The sequence below is a fragment of the Cyprinodon tularosa genome, unplaced genomic scaffold, assembly GCF_016077235.1.
Source record: "Cyprinodon tularosa strain WSP-4 unplaced genomic scaffold, ASM1607723v1 ctg6, whole genome shotgun sequence".
NCBI lineage: Eukaryota > Metazoa > Chordata > Actinopteri > Cyprinodontiformes > Cyprinodontidae > Cyprinodon > Cyprinodon tularosa.
Window position 1 is genome coordinate 1,605,449 of NW_024039340.1, and position 19,710 is coordinate 1,625,158.

General features: G+C 38.5%; 1 protein-coding gene across 1 annotated transcript in view; it reads left to right on the plus strand.

The window, feature by feature from the left end:
- impg1b (interphotoreceptor matrix proteoglycan 1b) overlaps positions 1 to 19,710 on the plus strand; it is a 49,639-nt gene that overhangs the window by 28,096 nt on the left and 1,833 nt on the right. The window contains exons 13-17 of the mRNA XM_038307025.1: positions 8,639 to 8,858; positions 13,363 to 13,573; positions 17,453 to 17,638; positions 17,755 to 17,938; positions 18,272 to 18,355. Of these exons, the coding sequence (XP_038162953.1) occupies positions 8,639 to 8,858; positions 13,363 to 13,573; positions 17,453 to 17,638; positions 17,755 to 17,938; positions 18,272 to 18,355 (885 nt within the window). The remainder of the gene's footprint in view (positions 1 to 8,638; positions 8,859 to 13,362; positions 13,574 to 17,452; positions 17,639 to 17,754; positions 17,939 to 18,271; positions 18,356 to 19,710) is intronic.

Genomic DNA, 19,710 nt, shown 5'->3' on the forward strand with positions numbered 1-19,710 from the left:
AAGCTGCTGATAAAATGTTTCATTTTATTTTTTCTTCTCTTCTTTCATAACTGACTTCTGTGTCGTATGACACATTAAAATAGTCAGAGAAGTTTGAGAAAATTAATTGATTAATATGATATGCATGTTTGGTTAAGATTTCAAATCCTAACAAACTTGGAAAAATGATGAAGCATGAAAATGCAGATCAGTAGTTAACAGCATTTCAATAAGTTTCAAAAAGTCAATTGGGAGAAATTTTTTGATACAATTACTTTGTCTTTGGCGCTCAGACCTCGGCAGGAAACACAGCGCTTTTTTTTTATAGATATGCATGAACAAGAGCTAAGAATAGGGCTGTTTTCCCCCAGACCTGAAACTGGTGGTGGAGTGGAGATAGAGAAAGTTGGTCAGTCTGTAGACTGCTGGTTAGCGAGACGGTCTGCTAAGCTTTATGGGGAGATCCAGTGGACTGCGTGAGCTTATAGAGCTTCACTCAGGGACCTGGAGGATGGAAGTCCAGTTTGGATAACACAGGTTGAGAGAACCTGTGCATGATGAGCAAGCATGAAGCGACAGTGGAGAGGAAAAACTCCCCATTGGGAAGAAATCTCTGGCAGAACCAGGCTCAACATGGCGGTCTTCTGCCAGACCGGTTAAGATGAGACAGGGTAAGAGTCCGGGAGGAATGACACTGATGAAGCTTTAGCTACGATGGTGTAGGAGGGGCTGGATGTGGGCTGAAACGGTGTCATCTGAATGAAGTCACAGCGCGTCCGCCACCTGCGCACAGGAGCAGACAGCGCATATCGGAGGCCTTTTAAGATGAACTTTGGATGCCGATTGCTTTCGTGGAGGTGTGGTTCAAAGCTGATTGGCTGGCTCTTCATAACTTTTATAGTCCAGGGGCCTCTCTTTAATTTCATGTTAGACAGTAGGAGGGATGCAGACACTTTCACAGAATATACATGCTATATTCCTAAGCTAAATGCTTGCTGCTTAGGACTTTCTTAAAATAAAAACTTTCAGCATATATGGAGTACCAGCAGGTACCTTTCAGGAACTTCTTTTAAAAAAAAAACATTTAAACTTAATAACTTGGCAATTTTACAAAAGCTGGCTGGAATGGATACTGTCCTTAAACTTACAGCGTACTTCTATTCATTTTTATTGAAAGTGCTTTCCCTGAAACTTTCACTGAACTGGCAGATATTTGCTACATTCTGGGTTTTTCCTGGAACTTAAAGATCACACTCTTGAATTTGGATAGTTACTTTCTTAGAACTTGCTCACAGCTATTATTCGCTACTTTTCTTACAGTTTACTGGTGAGGAAGCATAAAGTTTGGTTATAGTGGCTCTTCTTATTGAAAAATAACTTTCCAGAACCTTCTTTCAACTTACTGGTTACTTGCATGGAACATTCATGTAATTTTTCAGGAAGTTAATGAGTATCTTTACAGGCTTTAGAACTGATTGTATTTTTTATTATTAGGTTTACTGCACGTTTTATTTGACCTCTCATTGAACCTTACTTATTACTTTTCTGAACTTTACCAGTACTTAAAAATAACACTTATTTTTACTATAATAGTACTAGAATATTTTCAATAGTTCCTGTAATGGAACATACTTTTTTGTGCTTCCTGGTTTCCTAGATAACTTAAATTTAAATTACTGGTAACTTAATTACTGGTGACATACTGGTAAGATTTCTATAACTTGCTTGGTAAATCTATCAAAATTGGAAATTAAGTGTTTTCTTGTAATTTATTAAATTTATAATTTCCAGAGTACTTGGACAGCAAATAGAACTCCAGATAATTTATTTACGAAATTTACTTATTACTTTCTAAAATGTATGGGCTAAAATACAAAATCATACTAAATCCTTCTGGCTTTTTTATTTAATGTTTCTTAAATTGTACTGTTTATTTCCAAAAAAAAAAGAACCAGTTTTAGGCCATCCTTGGGGATTTAATATCCAGTGGAAACATTTCAGCTTTCCTATTCCCTCCCTTATCAGAATCAGAAATACTTTAATAATCCCAGAGGGAAATTACTTTTATTACACGCTCCGGTTACAGTTTTATATATATATGTATATATATATATATATATATATATATATATATATATATATATATATATATATATATATATATATATACACAACCAACCAAGATAAAAATAAAAAAGATAAAAATATATACACATATATCTCTTCTGTATATATATATATATATATATGAATGTATATATATGCATATGTAAAACTAAATCCAAATAAAGTGATACATGTGTTATATGTTACATGCAGACCGGATTTTATAAAGTGAAGAAACTACAGCCACAACTACACTATTAAGACGTAATTATGTAAACAAAACTATGAGATTTTGGATTTTGTTAATTTTTATTTTTTCTCTTATTTTGAAACACATCAACTTATTTAGGTTGTTATGTATCCTAATGTTGCACCAACAATAATTTTACTCTGTTTATTGTTAGTTGGTTTTGATAAAACCGTCTAATAAATGACTAATACAAGGCAAATGTGATGTATAATCATTTGAGGAGTTGAGGAGTTTATTTCTTTTATTTGGACAAAAACAGCAAACAGTACAGGACATAACAGAGGAGTTATTTTACATTTTTAACCATGTTGCAGTTTTTTTTTTTTTTTTTTTTACATGTAACGCCTTTAATATTAATCACACAAATATATGCATATTATTCTAAACCATACAATGGGTATTTTTAAGAATGAGGTGTTACCAGTTGTGTAAATACTTTAGGAGTGTCTTGCTGCTCTTTATGCTGTTAGCATGGCTAAAACTGTGTAAGCTTTCAGTCATAAGACCTTCCGCTTCCTGGTCTTTGGTTTGTGACGTGCAGTAAGTAGCTTACATGAGTTCCCATCAGCTCTTGCACCACACACATGGTGTCAGTACTGGTTTCAGTCTTCTTAGTTAGAAGGTGTTTGTGTTTACATGACCATCTGTATGCATTACACCTAAAAGTGCAACATGAAGTGAAATATAACTTATCCATTTGAAATCATCAGTCATTTTGTTGGTTTCTTGGATTTTGTTCTGCATGTATGTTTTACCAAATTTATTCGGAAATACGCTTTTTGATTTGGTATGCAGGTTTGTTTTGCATTTAATAAGAAAGAAAAACATAAAAGCTTAATCTTTAACATGAGCAGATGCATTGAAACAGTGAATCAGGTGGTTGCTATAGGGCTAGCTGGGGGAGGTGCTTGGTAAGATGGACATTAATATCATGGAGGAGATGGGAAGAGAATTTCAGAGAAGATGATCATATCTGTCTGAGGTAACCCATATGTCCTTTACATACAACAGCCCAACATCAAAACAAACAATTTAAAGTACCGGTACAATGAAATTAAACGTGCTGTATAAGTGATTAAAGTGATACTCCATCTCCAATTTTTAGTGGTTGTCCAAACCTTGGATTTTGTTTGTTAACAAATGAATTTAGCTTCTTGGCAGAACTAGTGTTCAGATGTTTAATCCGGTAAGTATTTATCACTCTTTATCAGCTGTTGGTGATGCCTTAGGAGTTGCATAAATATTTTCCTTTAAATGGGCTAGGTCTTAAATTTTCTAAATGATCTAAGCTGGTTTAGAAATAAATAGAACCAAAGCAGGCATCTTTAGGAACTGCTAAATATTACTACTTTTTAATCAGCCCATTTAAACGGACAGTGAATGCTTTACTGGCTGTTTGTCTATCCTGCATATTAAATGCCTCCCAAACACCTGTATGTAGATATATGTATGTATTATTAACCCCTGGTAGCTCAGATTACTCCTGTACCTACTGGTTGGTGAAGCAACCCTAAAATAATTGGACATGGAGTTTAGAATGTGTTTATTCCTCCTAACATCAAAATTACCTGTGACACGTTGATGATTCCTGCAAGAGGGCACTGCACTTTTGTTTCAAAGGAAGAACCAGTAGATACATGTGTAACTATGTATGTAAGCATGCAGTTTTGGCTCTGGGTGAGGTTGGATGTCTATGGAAGGTTTGCAGCAGAAATCAGAGAGATTTGTTTCTAAACCATAGGATTGTTCTCCAAAGTCTTGCTTTTTTTTTGCACGAAAAAGATCACAGCTGAAAAATCCTTGTTGCTGTTTGCAGTTGGACAAGTAAACACTGTCCAAACTCTTTGCAAGTTGTTCCCCTCTAGACCATCTGGTAGCAGTTCTGCAATACCGTATATTTTCAATAGCAAAGAATCTGCCTCTGTAAACTGTTGGACAGTGATAGTAGAACTAACCTGTCTAAAGCGAAGCTCTTTAAGGACCTTTATCTCCTCCCTCAATGGTCAAGCCTGCTAAAGCATCGTAATCTCTTCCTCTCACACTGCAGCAGGTTGACGGCCATGTCATTTGTAGTAAACTTGGAGAGGTTGGAAAGATTCCAGTTCAGATTAATGACATCACCGGTGGTCCATTACTTTAGCTGGTCTGACTTCCTCCCCCTCCTAAATAACCTCACTGTTGTCAATTCTTATAGTATATATTCAGATTTATCAGGGTATATATATATATATATATATATATATATATATATATATATATATATATATATATATATATATATATATTTATTTATTTATTTATTTTTACAATTTATCACATACAATCACACTGTTTAATGTTTTTGTTTTTTTTAGAATAGAATAGAAATCCCTTCATTGTTTCACAATAGGGAAATTCTGGTGTTTACAGAAGCACAAAGATTGTAGAAAAAAATGGTCACACAAATGAGAACCTTAGAAAAATGTATAAGAATAACATAACAGTGAAGAGTTAAAAAATAAACAAATAAAATACTGTAATGTAACCCTAACCTGGTGGATAAATAACCAATATCCAGCTATGGGCATTTTTACAGTAATGGATATTTGAAAATAGCAGCAACATCAGAGACGTGCAAAATGACAGCAGCATGTTATTTAACTGACTAAGGTAGAAACTGTGCAAAATTAGCCTGGATGTAACAACTTATTGAGGTTGTTGGGATCAGTGGTGGTTCTAGAGTCTTCCATCTACTGGGAGGAAGGATCTGTGATAACGCCCCCTGGTGCATTTAGGGTGCAGCAGTCTGTCACTGAAGGAGCTCTCCATTTCAGCACCAGCTTCATGCATGGGGTGGGAGACGTTATCCAACAGAGATGTTCATTTAGTTAGAGTTTTATTAATGAAAATAAACAAACAATGTGGCTTGTATTTCAATTTACTACACTGACTTCATAAGAACAATCCTTTGAAACCAACCGCCTTTAAATGATTAGTAAATAAAACAATTTTAAAATGACTAACCACCAGCTTTAAAACTATGATACATATATTATTAAAGTAGCTATTATTAGTTAGTTATTATTAGTAGTTATTCACCAAGTAACGGCAGAGCAAATATGGAAAATGGTGCTCTGCTTAGATGAAATTATGCTATTGGGACTACATGCAAAGTACCAATGTGTTGCAGAATACATTAAATATTACCCCAAAAATCCAGAGTTGCTTTGAAAACAGGTAAAGATTTAAACCTCTGGATGTGGAAAGCTGGTCATTCTCCAGAAAAAAATAAAATAAAAATGCAGCTATGATTGCTGCGCCATTAAAAAAAAAATATCCCTGGAAATCCAGGGAAATTTTCCAAAATTTTGTTAGCCTATCACCTAAAATTCAGATAAAATCACTGACTTTTGAGAGTTTATAATAAAATATCAATAGTTCTGTGTTTTACATCTGAAACTGAAATAGTAAAAAGTAGTAACATTTCAGTCAAAAGTTAACGTACAGCTTTAGCTGTTGAAAACACTGGACATTTTGATCATTCTATAAATATTTTACACTTTTATAATGTAATGTGATAACTGCATCAATTTTCTCTACTTAGATGTAGATTGGGATGGCACTGTGCAAAGCGAGACTGTTCTATTTGTCCTAGCTCCCTTATCTTATTAATATGAAATACTACAAGGCATGCATATTAAATATTTAGGCTGCAATAAAAAGATAAATGACTAAATTAGATGCAGTAGAGTGTGTCTTGTGCCTTGTCCGTAGCCTTAATATTAATGCCAATTTCTAAGCACACACACCTTTAAAGTGATTCTAACAAACAAGTAGAGCATTCTTCACCTTCAAGGACTTAAAGTCAAATTAAACCAATATCCGGCCTTAAAAAAAGTCTTAAATTAAGTTAGAACTGAGCTGGTATGCAGCATTTCACCTTATATACCAATATTGTGTAGTAAAATGTGAGGCAGAAACATGTCTGATCGCTAAAGCTTGACCTAATGGAAGCCTTTAAAATCCGCAATGATCCTAAACACAGAAGGAAAGAAAAAGTATGAATAGCTCTATCCAGTGGTTAAGACCTTCGCTGGAATCAATGCTTTCGAGCTGGTTGTTAACCAATGCCTGCATCAATTTGCATTTTTCCAAGCAATACCAGGCCTTGCCTATATAAAGCCTCAAACTCAATGCGAATCCAGACATTTTGAATTGAGAAAGCTTCCTGGAGGAGAAGTGAAACGTCTTCAAACCTCGGAAACAAAGTCCAGTGGATTGTTTTTTTTTTTTTTTTTTACTTTTACGCAATGCCTGCATACCTCAGTACCTCAAGGCATTATTGAGAAGAGCCACAGGTCTTCATGAATGATGAGCAAAATAAGAAATCTCTTGATGTTGAGAGTTGTTCTACAATTCACTCAGCCAGGAGACATGGATCACCTTTTACTGAAAAAAATGGACACAGTTTAGGCTAAATTAGTAGTAAAACCACTTTAGAAGAGATATTCTGTTTTAAACATGACATACTAACTGGGATTTAGTGTAACATCAACTAAACTTAGGTTTACATACTGTTTAGAAAGCCGCTTGATGCATATGTAATATCATATTGAGTTTCTGCCAACTTAAAACTCCTAAAAGCAGTTTGTGAGAGAATTGGACCAACTACATATGGGAACCAATATAAGAAAAACATAAACAGATATGACTCAGTTTTGACCTCTATTGGTTTATGTTCAACCTGTTAAGTTTAATTTAAACCAGATTTATCTAACAGATGACAAACAGCTTTGGAAAAGGAACAAGGTAATTTAGTTTTTCTTATTTAAACCATGTTTTCAGTTTACACAGTTTCCGGGATCTTATCTTCAAATACCCCCTTTATACTATAAACCAAGAAAATTTGATTTTTGTTTTATTGAAAAAACTAATTTGAAACTCAAAGAATTGTTGGCTTAACAATGCTCTTTAATAAGTGATATATTTTGTAAAATCTTGCTTTCAAACAAAAGTGTCAAATGACAAAGTACAAATACTTTGTTAGCATCCTAAATTGTGTCTATATTTTACTGGATTAATTATTTTTTAGAAAACGTTATACTTCTACCAATTACATATTACTCCTTATATTTTAGATATAGACTTGTCATTTTTTTTTTATTTAAGTTCATTTTTGATTTGGCCTGTTGGTTTCTTAAAAACGATTAAAAAACCCCCATCAAAATAATTAGTTTAATTCAGACAATTAATTTCTTTGTGTTTCGATTCAATGCTGCAAAAAATAAATACTCCAGAAGTGTAGAAAAATGTTCCTTTAATATAGTAGCTCAGTAACCAGTATAAAGTTTAAAGTATCTGTCCTTAACATTTTTTACTGCATTGCTTTTACAATATACATAACTATAATTTCTAAAATAATAGTTTTAGAAATGGAACTTTTACACTTTTACTTGGGTAAAAAGCTTAAGTTGATTGTCTAACTTCTACAAGAGTATTTTTAAACAGTAGGATTTATATTTCTGCTTGAATAATAAACATAAATACTTTTGACACCTCTGCTTATGAAATCCATATTTCATTACCTGGGTTTCATTTAACAGTCCAGATACATTTTAGTTAAAACACGGATCTAAAAGTAGATCCCTTACAATTTCTTAAAGACTCAGTATGAAGCAGATATTTTCTCTATATTGATTGCTTTAAATCTATAACTTTATAATTGAGGAAAGGATTTTTATACCTGAATGCCTGACTGCTCCGGCAAAGCCCAAACCTAAATGCTTTACCAAACATTATTTAATCTAAATAGCTTTTGTGTTTGAGAATGCTTTCATGTCATGCAGACATTTCATTAAATATCTCATCTTTTTCATCTTTTTTTTTTGTTCACATCGTTTTAATATCCAGAATTAGTATTTTCACTGCACCGGTGCTTATAAATCAAACTCCTATTTTGTTCTGCATCTAATTGTACAATCAATGGCAGCAAAGGCAGCCTTTCATGCTCACATCAAAATTTAATTATGAACTATTCATAGGATTCACTCTTATATGTGCCCTGAATAATAAAAACCAACTGTGAAATGAAAACTTGAGCGCCGTTACTGATGGAGCATGAAAAGGGAGGATAAATAACATTAGAAATTTGTTTTTCTGTCTTTAACTGACTTTAAAACAATAACAAATTCTGCATTAATTCTTTATTCAGTTTCTTCAGATGAATTTAAAACTATTTTCTCTTCATTATAATCACTAAAATATGTGTGTTTTTGGACATTCTAAGAGCAGCACCTGATTGATCTCTCTTCTGTCTTTGTACAGCTTTTGCCATATTTACAGTCCAATTTGACTGGATTTAAGCAGCTGGAGATTCTAAACTTCAGGAATGGGAGTGTGGTAGTAAACAGCAGGATGAAACTGGACAAGCCAGTACCTTACAACGTCACAGAAGCTGTGCACTGCGTGCTGGAGGACTTCTGCAATGCGGCGTCTAATCGGCTTGACATAGAGATTGACAGTCGATCTTTGGAGATTGAACCAGGTGAGCAGTTCTTTGTGAAGTGTTAGCTTGTCTTTGTAAAGCTCTTCACCTATAATCTTTTCATTTGATTTGTTCTGGTTAGAAAAGGGATATTTACAAACATTTGACATCTCTATAAGTAAAACAAGGATCTTTGACATATGAACTAATTAGATAAATGTTGATTTAAGACTGACAGAGTGGCACAGTGGCACAGTGGGTAGCACTGCTGCCTTGCAGCAAGAAGGTTCTTGGTTCAAATCCTGTCCTAGCATCTTTCTACATGGAGTTTGCATGTTCTCCATGTGCATGTGTGGGTTCTCTCCTGGTACTCTGGCTTCCTCCATCAGTCCAAAAACATGACTGTTAGGTTAAATTGGCTTCTCTAAATTCTCCTTAGAATTTGTGTATGTGAATTGTTGATTGTTTCTGTGTTACCCTATGATGGACTGGTGACCTGTTGAGGGTGTACCTCACCCGTAGACAGCTCATGAGCCCTGGAGGAATAAGCGTGACGGATGAATAAGACTCAAGTGAAAACAACAAGCAGTTCATAAACAACAAAATATAATAGAGCTAAAAATGACCAAGCTATACATATATTTCACACTTTAGACTAATAAATTGTTAGACCAGGCTTGGCAGCAACGATTCTCTAAGAGGCTTACGTAACTGTCAGTAAGGGTTTTAGATTGCTGTGGTTAACAATTGTTTTATTTCAACCACAGGTTTTTTAAGCAGGTCTGATCTGTTTAAAACCTCTTAACACCCACCTAAATCTGAATAATCCTCCCTTTTTTTGCATAACCAAATAGAAAAGCAAATAACTAAGGAATTGTAAGCCCAAATTACATTTTAAAAGCTAATACCTTCTAGTTTCTGAATATATAAATGAAAATGTTTTTTTCTTCTTGAAAATAATAGGTCTTTTGTGAATAGCAGCAACAAAGACATGCTTGAAAATAGTCATGTGTCATTGTTTTATTTTTATTCTGCCTGATGTCAACAACAACTGCAGATCATTTCAGACCTCTAGGTATAACAGTTCCAGAGATACAGGCCTTTTAACTTCTGGAGTCGTCAACTTATCCAAACCTCTCCAGAATATGCCAAATTATTTCAAATTGTGCTTATTGCTTTTACACAACAACTTTACCCCGAAAATCACACTAAAGTATTTTGATGGCCAATAAAATTTTTTATCTAATTATCTAACAGTGTGCAATAATGCAGGATCAGATCTGCCTATGTGCCATTTAAGCCCGGCTATATATCTGGGCTGCACTATTTAAATTAGCCATGCTTACCCTTGTTTTAAAGGTGATTTAATTTGCTGCAGAGCTGAACATTGCATGTGGACTTAATTAATAGCAGCCAGACTTTATTAAGCATAATATGAGGGGAATCATGCATAAAGACAGCAGCTGAGAGGGAGCGCTTGTGATGCTTCAAGGGCTGTCCCGGCGTCAAATCTCAAAACGGGGGCGTTGGATGGGGGGATGGGGACAATTTTGTTTTATAGGCTGGAATGTAAGGAAAACAAAGTCAAAACAAGTCTTGTGACTTGACCAAAGCGCTTTATAAGCACAGGCCATTCACCATTTACTTGATGTAGTCAGGCAGGTTCTTATCAAATGATTGTTGACCTTACAGGTGTTACAGTAATAAAGAATGGTGTGAGTGTTGACCTTACAGAAAGTGCTATTTGTAGTGACTTTTTGTTATAATGTTTTCAGATATGTTAATCATTGTTATTTGGAAACTACATTTCCTCTTACCAAACTGTGAGGGACCGAGCCAAAAAATCAGAGAAGCACAGGGAAGTCATTGATGAAAAAATGATAACAAATGTATTTAGCAAAACTAAAGTTCAAAAGTTCAAACAAGACTGGGCTCATCAAGGAAAACAAATGACAAAAATCAGCATAATCCAAACCTGACACAGGAAAAGACTTACCTCCCTGACACACAAGGGAAACATATATATATATATATATATAAAAAAAACTGTTTTCTCACCCCTCATGGGGTGGTATGTGTCATCCTCAAGCTCGGGTCCTCTACCAGAGGCCTGGGAGTTTGAGGGTTCTGCGCAGTATCTTAGCTGTTCCTAGGACTGCGCCCTTCTGGACAGAGACCTCTGATGTTTCACCTGGAATCTGCTGTAGCCACTCTCCCAGTTTGGGGGTCACAGCCCCCAGTGCTCCAATTACCACTGGCACCACTGCTGCTCTCACTTTCCACATCTTTTCTAGCTCCTCCTTCAGTCCTTGGTATTTCTCAAGCTTCTCGTGTTCTTTCTTCTTGATGTTGATGTCGCTTGGGATTGCCACATCTATCACTACTGCCTTCTTCTGCTGTTTGTCGATCAACACGATGTCTGGTTGGTTAGCCATCACCTTTTTGTCAGTCTGGATCTTGAAGTCCAATAGGATCTTAGCTCGGTCATTCTCAACTACCTTAGGAGGTGTCTTCCATTTTGACCTTGGGACTTCCAGCCCATACTCATGGCAGATGTTCCTGTACACTATGACAGCTACCTGGTTTTGGCGTTCCATGTATGCACTTCCTGCCTGCATTTTACACCCCGCTGTTATGTGCTGTATTGTTTCAGAGGCATCTTTGCACAGTCTGCATCGGGGTCCTGCCTGGTGTGGTAGACCCTGGCCTCTATTGATCTTGTACTGAGTGCCTGTTCTTGTGCTGCCATGATTAGTGCCTCTGTGCTGTCCTTCAGTCCAGCCTTTTCCAGCCACTGGTAGGATTTTTTGATATCAGCCAGTTCTTCTATTTGTCTGTGGTATACGCCGTGCAGCGGCTTGTCCCTCCATGATGGTTCTCCTTCCTCTTTCTTGTAATCACTTTCGGTTTTCTCCTGCCTGAGGTACTCACCGAGCCATTTGTCTTTGGGGGCCATCTTTCTGATGTACTCCTGGATCTTAGTTGTTTCATCCTGGACAGTGGTCTTGACACTCACTAGCCCTCGGCCTCCCTCGCTACGCTTGGTATACAGTCTCAGAGTGCTGGATTTGGGGTGGAACCCTCCATGCATTGTGAGGAGCTTTCTCGTCTTGATGTCAATAGCCTCTATCTCCTCTTTTGGCCAGTTTATTATACCAGCGGGGTATCTGATGACTGGTAGGGCATATGTGTTGATCGCTTGGATCTTGTTTTTCCCATTCAGCTGACTTTTCAGGACCTGCCTTACTCTTTGTAGGTATTTAGCTGTGGCATTCTTTCTTGCCATCTCCTCGTGGTTTCCGTTAGCCTGTGGCACCCCAAGGTATTTGTAGCTGTCCTGAACATCTGTTATGTGGCCTTCTGGTAGTTCAACCCCCTCGGTTCTGATCATCTTCCCTCTCTTTGAGACCATGCGACCGCACTTGTCCAGTCCGAATGACATCCCAATGTCGTTGCTGTAGATCCTGGTAGTGTGGATCAGTGGTTTGATGTCTCGCTCACTCCTGGCATACAGCTTGATGTCATCCATGTAGAGGAGGTGACTGATGATTGTTCCGCTTCGGAATTGGTATCCGTAGCCAGTCTTTGTGATGATCTGGCTGAGGGGGTTCAGGCCTATGCAGAACAGCAGCGGGGATAGTGCATCACCCGGGTATATGCCGCACTTGATGGTGACTTGTGCTATTGGCTTTGCATTGGCTTCCAGACTTTTTTTCCACAGCTTCATTGAGTTCTTGATGAAGGCATCTATATATATATATATATATATATATATATATATATATATATATATATATATATATATATATATATATATACTGGTTTATCAGAACATTTTGAAACAAGAGGGAAACATAAAATACATTTTCCTAAACAAAACTACAACAAAAGACAAAACTAATCAACATCATACTAAATCAGCAACTATGAGGAAGAGGACTTAAATATTAAACTCTCCAAGTGTTATTATAGAAAACAAAACCAAATACAGAAACCTAAACCCTTTCTACACCCCTTCTAAATGTAAGTGGAAGAGTCCAACTAAGCCTCCATGTCAATGAGGAGATCCTTTGCAGCTGGGGTCTCCTTTCCTTTACTGGCTTCACTCATGACAGCCTCCCAGGAACTGGCAACTCAAATGAAAAATATATTAATGTACAGAAAACCAAACAGCAAGAAATGACAAAATGAGTCAACTAAATGTGTGCACCCAAATAGTTAACCAATGCCAAATCAAAGTAGAAAAAAGTGAAATACAGTACAATAAAATAAAAGATTTAATGAAAGAATTACCAGACCATTTGTTGTGTGGTTGCACATGCGGCCATCAAACAAACCATAGGTATTGTGTGGAGGGAACGCTTGCTTTTAGTAGGTTTTTAACTGTGGGTAAATACATTAAATTACGGCTTTAGTTAAAGCAGGAAAGTATTAATTTACCCTTGAAACTCTCCGCTTCATCCATAGACAGGATGAGACTGCACTTATGTTAATAGACACCTCTCTGCTCTTGCTTTCATCCCACGCGCCCTTTTTGGTGAAATTTCAACCCTGTTGGCTTCAGCTGACCAAGCAGATCCCTGCAAGTTCCTGGCCTGCAACGAGTTTTCACGCTGTGTGGTAAACAGTTTGACCAACGAGGCTGAGTGTCTGTGTGATCCTGGCTACAGCACCGTGGATGGACTGCCCTGTCAGAATACCTGCTCTCTGCAGCCAGACTACTGCATGAATGGAGGCGTATGTGAAATAATCCCAGGTCATGGAGTCACCTGCAGGTACGAATAAACTGAACAATGAATAGCTTGATCTACATGCTCTTTTTTAGAGGGTTTTCCTGCAAATACTATCATATTCCATCTTTCATGCATCTTTACCTAGCAAAGCAACTGCAGGTCTGGACCTACTGTACATCTACACATGTTCTAAGTTAGGAATTATCTCAGATATTGAAATAAAATTTAAAAAAGCATAAAACTATGTTCATAGTATAAGGCATAGTCATAAGGCATATTGTAAAAATAATGTGACTTAAAATATTCCGTAAAAGTTTAAAAAACTATTCTCAATTGAGAAAGCTTCCTGGAGGGGAAGCGAAACGTCTAGAAATCTTGGAAACCAAGTCCAGTGGATTGTTTTTTAAAACTTTTACGGAATGACTATGACCTGGATGACTGAGAATATATATCAGCATGCGTGACTTAAAATAAACTTTAATAAATGTCAAATAATGTCACAATCAAAAGATCTAAAAACTATAACCTTTAATTTAAACAGATTTATTAGGTTAGGAAAATAAAATTCAACATTTAAGAAAAATAATTTTTTAAGAAAGATCTCGGTCTCATAATTAATAGCTTTTGTAATTCCTATAAAGTCAATTCAAAAGCAGCAGTTCAAAAGTTTTATTGAAATGAATAAATGAACGAGTCTGACAATGAACAAGATCAGAAAATATTGGTGCTGAGTGCAGCTGATCTGCATGAGATAGATCTAGGTTAGAGATGCACCTCCCCTGAATTCTGACACTAGTGGTGGAATGGAGGCAGCTAAGAGCCTCCAGTTTGAATTTACGCCTCCCATTAAATACAACTTGAGCAAACCTCATTTGCTCAAGCTGTAAAAGGCATTTATGCTGATTATGGGCAGGCAGTTAATACTCAAACCCCCCCAATGTGGCTGAAATCAAACCGTTAGGCAAAGAGCGGCTCTGAATTCCCTTGCATACCATTATTTGAAAATGCTTGATTGCAGTTGTTGCTGGAACCATAACATATCTCACAAATATGTACCAGCGCTGATACAAAGGAGGCCATGAGTGTTCTCTATCGGACTGTCTCTGAGCTGCAATCTACACACACAGAGGGCGTTTTCATCATTGCTGGAGATTTTAATCAGGCGAATATGAAAACTGTTCTCCCTCATTTTTATCAACACGTGGATTTTGCTACTCGTGGAGAGAACACTCTGGACTTAGTTTATACAAACATAAAAGACGCATTCAGAGCAGCCCCCCGCCCCCACATCGGCTCCTCAGACCACCTTTCTGTGATGCTAATTCCTGCATACAGACCCCTGCTGATCAGAGCAAAACCTACAGTGAAGCAGGTGAGGGTCTGGACGGAGGGGGCCATGGATGCACTCCAGGACTGCTTTGAATGCTCTGAATGGGACATGTTCAAATCAGCAGCAACATATGACAACAAGATCAATGTTGATGAGTACGCCATGACTGTTTCAGCCTACATCAACCACTGCATCGAGGACGTCAGCACAACAAAGACCATCACCACCCGAGCCAACCAACGGCCCTGGATGACTGAGGAGGTCCGCCACGCGCTAAAAGCACGGAACTCAGCCTTCAAGTCTGGTGACAAGGAGGCACTGAGGACAGCTAGAGCCACCCTGAACCGTGCCATCAGGTTAGCAAAGCGGAACCATAACCAGAAAATCCAGCATCTGTTCCACGACGCCAACAACACCAGGAGCATGTGGCAAGGCATACGGGCGATCACAGACTACAACACGCCCCCTGCCCCGGTGGATGAAGTTGATGCTGACTTCCTAAACGGACTAAATAACTTCTTTGGGAGGTTTGAGGCACTAAATCGCACTCCAGCAGTGAAGGCTGTCCCACATCAGGAAGAGGAGGTTCTCTGCCTTGACACAGCCGACGTGTGGAAGACTCTGAGGAGGGTCAACCCGCGGAAGGCCCCAGGTCCCGACAACATACCTGGGCGGGTGCTCAAGGAGTGTGCAGGTCAGCTAGCTGGTGTCCTCACGGACATTTTTAACACCTCGCTGGAGCAAGCCACAGTGCCAGCATGCTTCAAGTCTGCCTCCATCATCCCAGTGCCAAAGAAACCTCAAGTCACCTGCTACAACGACTACCGGCCCGTCGCACTGACTCCCATCATGATGAAGTGCTTTGAAAGGCTGGTAAAGGAACACATCGTCTCCAGTCTCCCCCCAACACTCGACCCGTTCCAGTTTGCCTACCGGCGAAACCGCTCCACTGAGGACGCCATCTCCTCTGCTCTTCACCTGAGCCTGGCCCACCTGGAGGAGAAGAACACCCACGTGCGGATGCTGTTCCTGGACTTCAGTTCAGCGTTTAACACCATCATCCCACAGCACCTGGTGGGAAAGCTGGAACATCTGGGCTTCAACACACCCCTTCGAAACTGGCTGCTGGACTTCCTCACCAACAGACCTCAGTCAGTCCGGGTCGGTCAGAACACCTCTGATGTCATCACCCTCAGCACGGGCTCCCCTCAGGGCTGCGTCCTGAGCCCCCTGCTGTTCACCCTGATGACATATGACTGCGTCCCCAGGTTCACCACCAATCACATCGTGAAGTTTGCGGACGACACCACGGTGGTGGGCCTCATCAGGGACGACAACGACCGGGACTACAGAGAGGAGGTGGAGCAGCTGGTGGACTGGTGCAGTGAAAACAGTCTGATCCTGAACGTGGAGAAGACGAAGGAGATCATCGTCGACTTCAGGAAAAACCGCCCCCACCATGCTCCACTGCTCATCAACAGCTCAGCTGTGGAGGTGGTCAGCAGCACAAAGTTCCTGGGGGTGCACATCACGGACAACCTCACCTGGACTGTAAACACTTCATCTCTAGTGAAGAGGGCACAGAAGCGCTTGTACTTTCTGCGGAGGATGAGGAGAGCCCGCCTGCCCCCGCCCATCCTCACAACCTTCTACAGAAGCACCATAGAGAGCGTTCTGACCAGCTGTCTCTCTCTGTGGTGTGGAGGCTGCAGAGCTTCTGACTGGAAGAATGTGAGGAGGGTGGTGAGGACAGCGGAAGGAATCATTGGGGCTCCTCTTCCCTCCATTAAGGACATTTCATCACAGCGCTGTGTGTCCCGAGCCCGTAATATCATCAAAGACCCCTCACACCCCCACCATGGACTGTTCTCCCTGCTGCCCTCTGGAAAGAGGTTCCGCAGCATCCGCTGCAGATCCACCAGGTTGTGCAACAGCTTCTTCCCCACTGCCATCAGACTGTTGAACCTTTGATCCACAATCCGAACTCTGCACCTATTGCACATTATCGGGCATCAAATGCTGCTGAACTTTTAACTTTTAGCCCTTTAAATTGTTCATCTCATTGTATTTTTCAATAACGCATTTTTTGCACAAATGCCATTTTGCACTGAACCACTGCAACTTGCACACTGTCTCTTATCCTCTGCACTGTTCACACTTTGACCACTGCTGCACTTTTTGTATTTTTCTATAACTCGTGCCATTGTGAAATATCAATGCAACGTTCATAAGCTGTATGTAACGCAATTTCGTTCTGTATGCACCCTGTGCATACAAAATGACAAATAAAGAAGTCTAAGTCTAAGTCTAAGTCTAAATAACCAGATTGGTTTGCATTGATTTCATAGTGAAATGATAAAGATATTAAACGTAGAAATTCATACAATTTTTTTAATTCATGTATTAAGATCTTTTGGACTTGATAATAAAATATTGTCGTATAATGTGCATCTGTGGGCTCTCTCTCTGATTGGGCAATCAAATGAAGAAATGTTTAAGGTGAAAAGGGTTCTTTAAATCCTCCTCAGGAGGGCACAGGGTTGTTTGTCTTGACTGTTTGTCTTCTCTGTGTTTTCTGCCCTTTGTTGCAGATGTCCTGTGGGGAAATACTGGCACTACCATGGAGAACGCTGCAACGAACTGGTATCAGTGCCTCTGGATCCTTCTCTAATTGTAACCTGCCTCGTGGGGAGTCTATGCCTCGTTTGTGCCGTCATTGGCATTTTAATATTCATCAACAAGAAGTGCATAAGAACCAGAAAGGCCGTGGCTTTGGTGTAAGTTTGAATCCTGTTTTCCATTTCTTTTGCATAGCCCAGCCTTGTCATGCACAGGGTGTCGGTTGCTGCTTTAAAAGCCTTTGTGTGCGTCTGCTCATCTTTTTACGTCGCAGGCACACTCATGCACCCTATGCCTTTGAGAACACTTTGAGGGAGAACCCAGTATTTGAAAATGATGATGGTGTCCTAACTCATGTTTCCACCCTACCATGTCCCTCAAGCTCTGCCTCTTCCCAATCCCAACAGTCTGAGCAGGAACATTTTGCCTCAGTTGAAAATATACGCCTGAGTATTGAGGTACAATGAGTTGAGCTATATAATCAGCTAACCAGTTTAACCACTAACACAATTCTCTGGCCATCTGCTCAATAATAGTCTTTTTTCATAGCAAAATAACGGTTTAGAGTTTGATCAGTTGCTGCACTGAGGCTGTCAACTTCTCAATAACACACAAATTCTGCAAAGCAACCCCTTCCCCCCGATTTCTGCTTTGTAGGTTTCACCTCTGACCTGAGAGCCACTTTTTTTTGTAGAGGGTAGATATCTTTGTAGCAGATCTGAGTAGACAGAGGATTGAACAAAATTTTAAAGAGCAAAAAACTAAAATATGTTTATTTTTCTATTTTTCAGATCCCCAGACGACTCTACACAACAAGATCAGAAAAGCTAGTTTCAGACATGGTGGGTTTCCACCACAGTTTGCCACACAGTGAGGTAAGACTAATATGAACTGTTTTAACTGACTTTGTTTTAAATATGTCTGCAAATCAGAGAAATGTGGTTTATACAGTTAATACAAAAAGAATTTCACATTGTTTACTTTTGCCGCAATCTTTATGTGTTTTATTGGGATTTCATGTGATAGAACAACAGAAAGTAGTGCATTGTTAGAAAATGGAAGGGAAAAATGCCACATTACTCAATGAGAGCCACTGCTAAAAAAGAAAGAAAATTGACCTCAGAAGTCCTTTGATTCCAGATATGGACAACTGGTGTGCAATTTAATTTCAGAATTAATCAGAATAGCATGATTAAGAGAAACAGCACCTGGTACCTCTGTAGGAGCTGCAGAGAAACAGGGCTCAGGTGGGAGAACCTATTGTGAAGATAACCTTTAGCCTCAAACCTAAATGTGGATTTAATGCAAGAGTGGTGAACAAAAATATCATTGTTTAAAAAACATGTCTTAAAAAACATCCTATGTACTTAAGATATGTGCAAGGAGCACATAAAACAGACATGGATTTTAACTTAAATGCTGAATAAATTGTAACAGTAAACTAATGCATAAACACCCTATGCTTAAACATGGTATTTGCAGCATCATGTTGTGGGGTTGTTTTGTTTCAGCCATTGCAAGGAAGACGATCAGAACTGATGGGAAAATGTGTGGCGGCGAATGCAGAACGATTTCTTAGGGAAACTGCTAAAAGCTGCAGGATGCTAAACAAACAACCAGAGCAACAATGGAACAGTTTAGGTCAAAGTAGATTCATGTAAAGGAACAAAATAGTAGAAACTGAATTTAAATTACCCTGAAGAAATCTGTATTTATAATATTTAAAATGGAATGCATGAGTTCAACCTGAATTTCCATTAATTGAAACTGAATTCATTTGGTTTGAAACTGAATTCAATGGCTTTAAAAAAAAAATTTTTTTTTTTATTTGAAAATTCAGCTTTTCTTGTTTTTTTACTATCAATTGTATTTATCAGTTCACAAATCCAGTTTATTGGTCTCAAACAATCAGGTACTTTAGCCACACAGTGATCAAACACAGATTCATGGATATATATTTCACATAAGCTATTATTTGCTTTATGGCATTTTAAGCTGCAGCAGAGCAACGTGCATTAGCTTGGTAGATGTCATGAACAATGTTTAATGTAAATTGTACCTACAGATGCTGAAAGAGCATAGCATACACCATATTCTATGATCTATTTATATTTGTGACCCAAGTGTTTGCTGTTGCAGTCTCCTCAGGAGTCTGCAGTCTGCTAACCCAAACATAAAATGATTCATATCTGAACCTGATTTCCAAAGCTAACACTTAATGCCACAAACT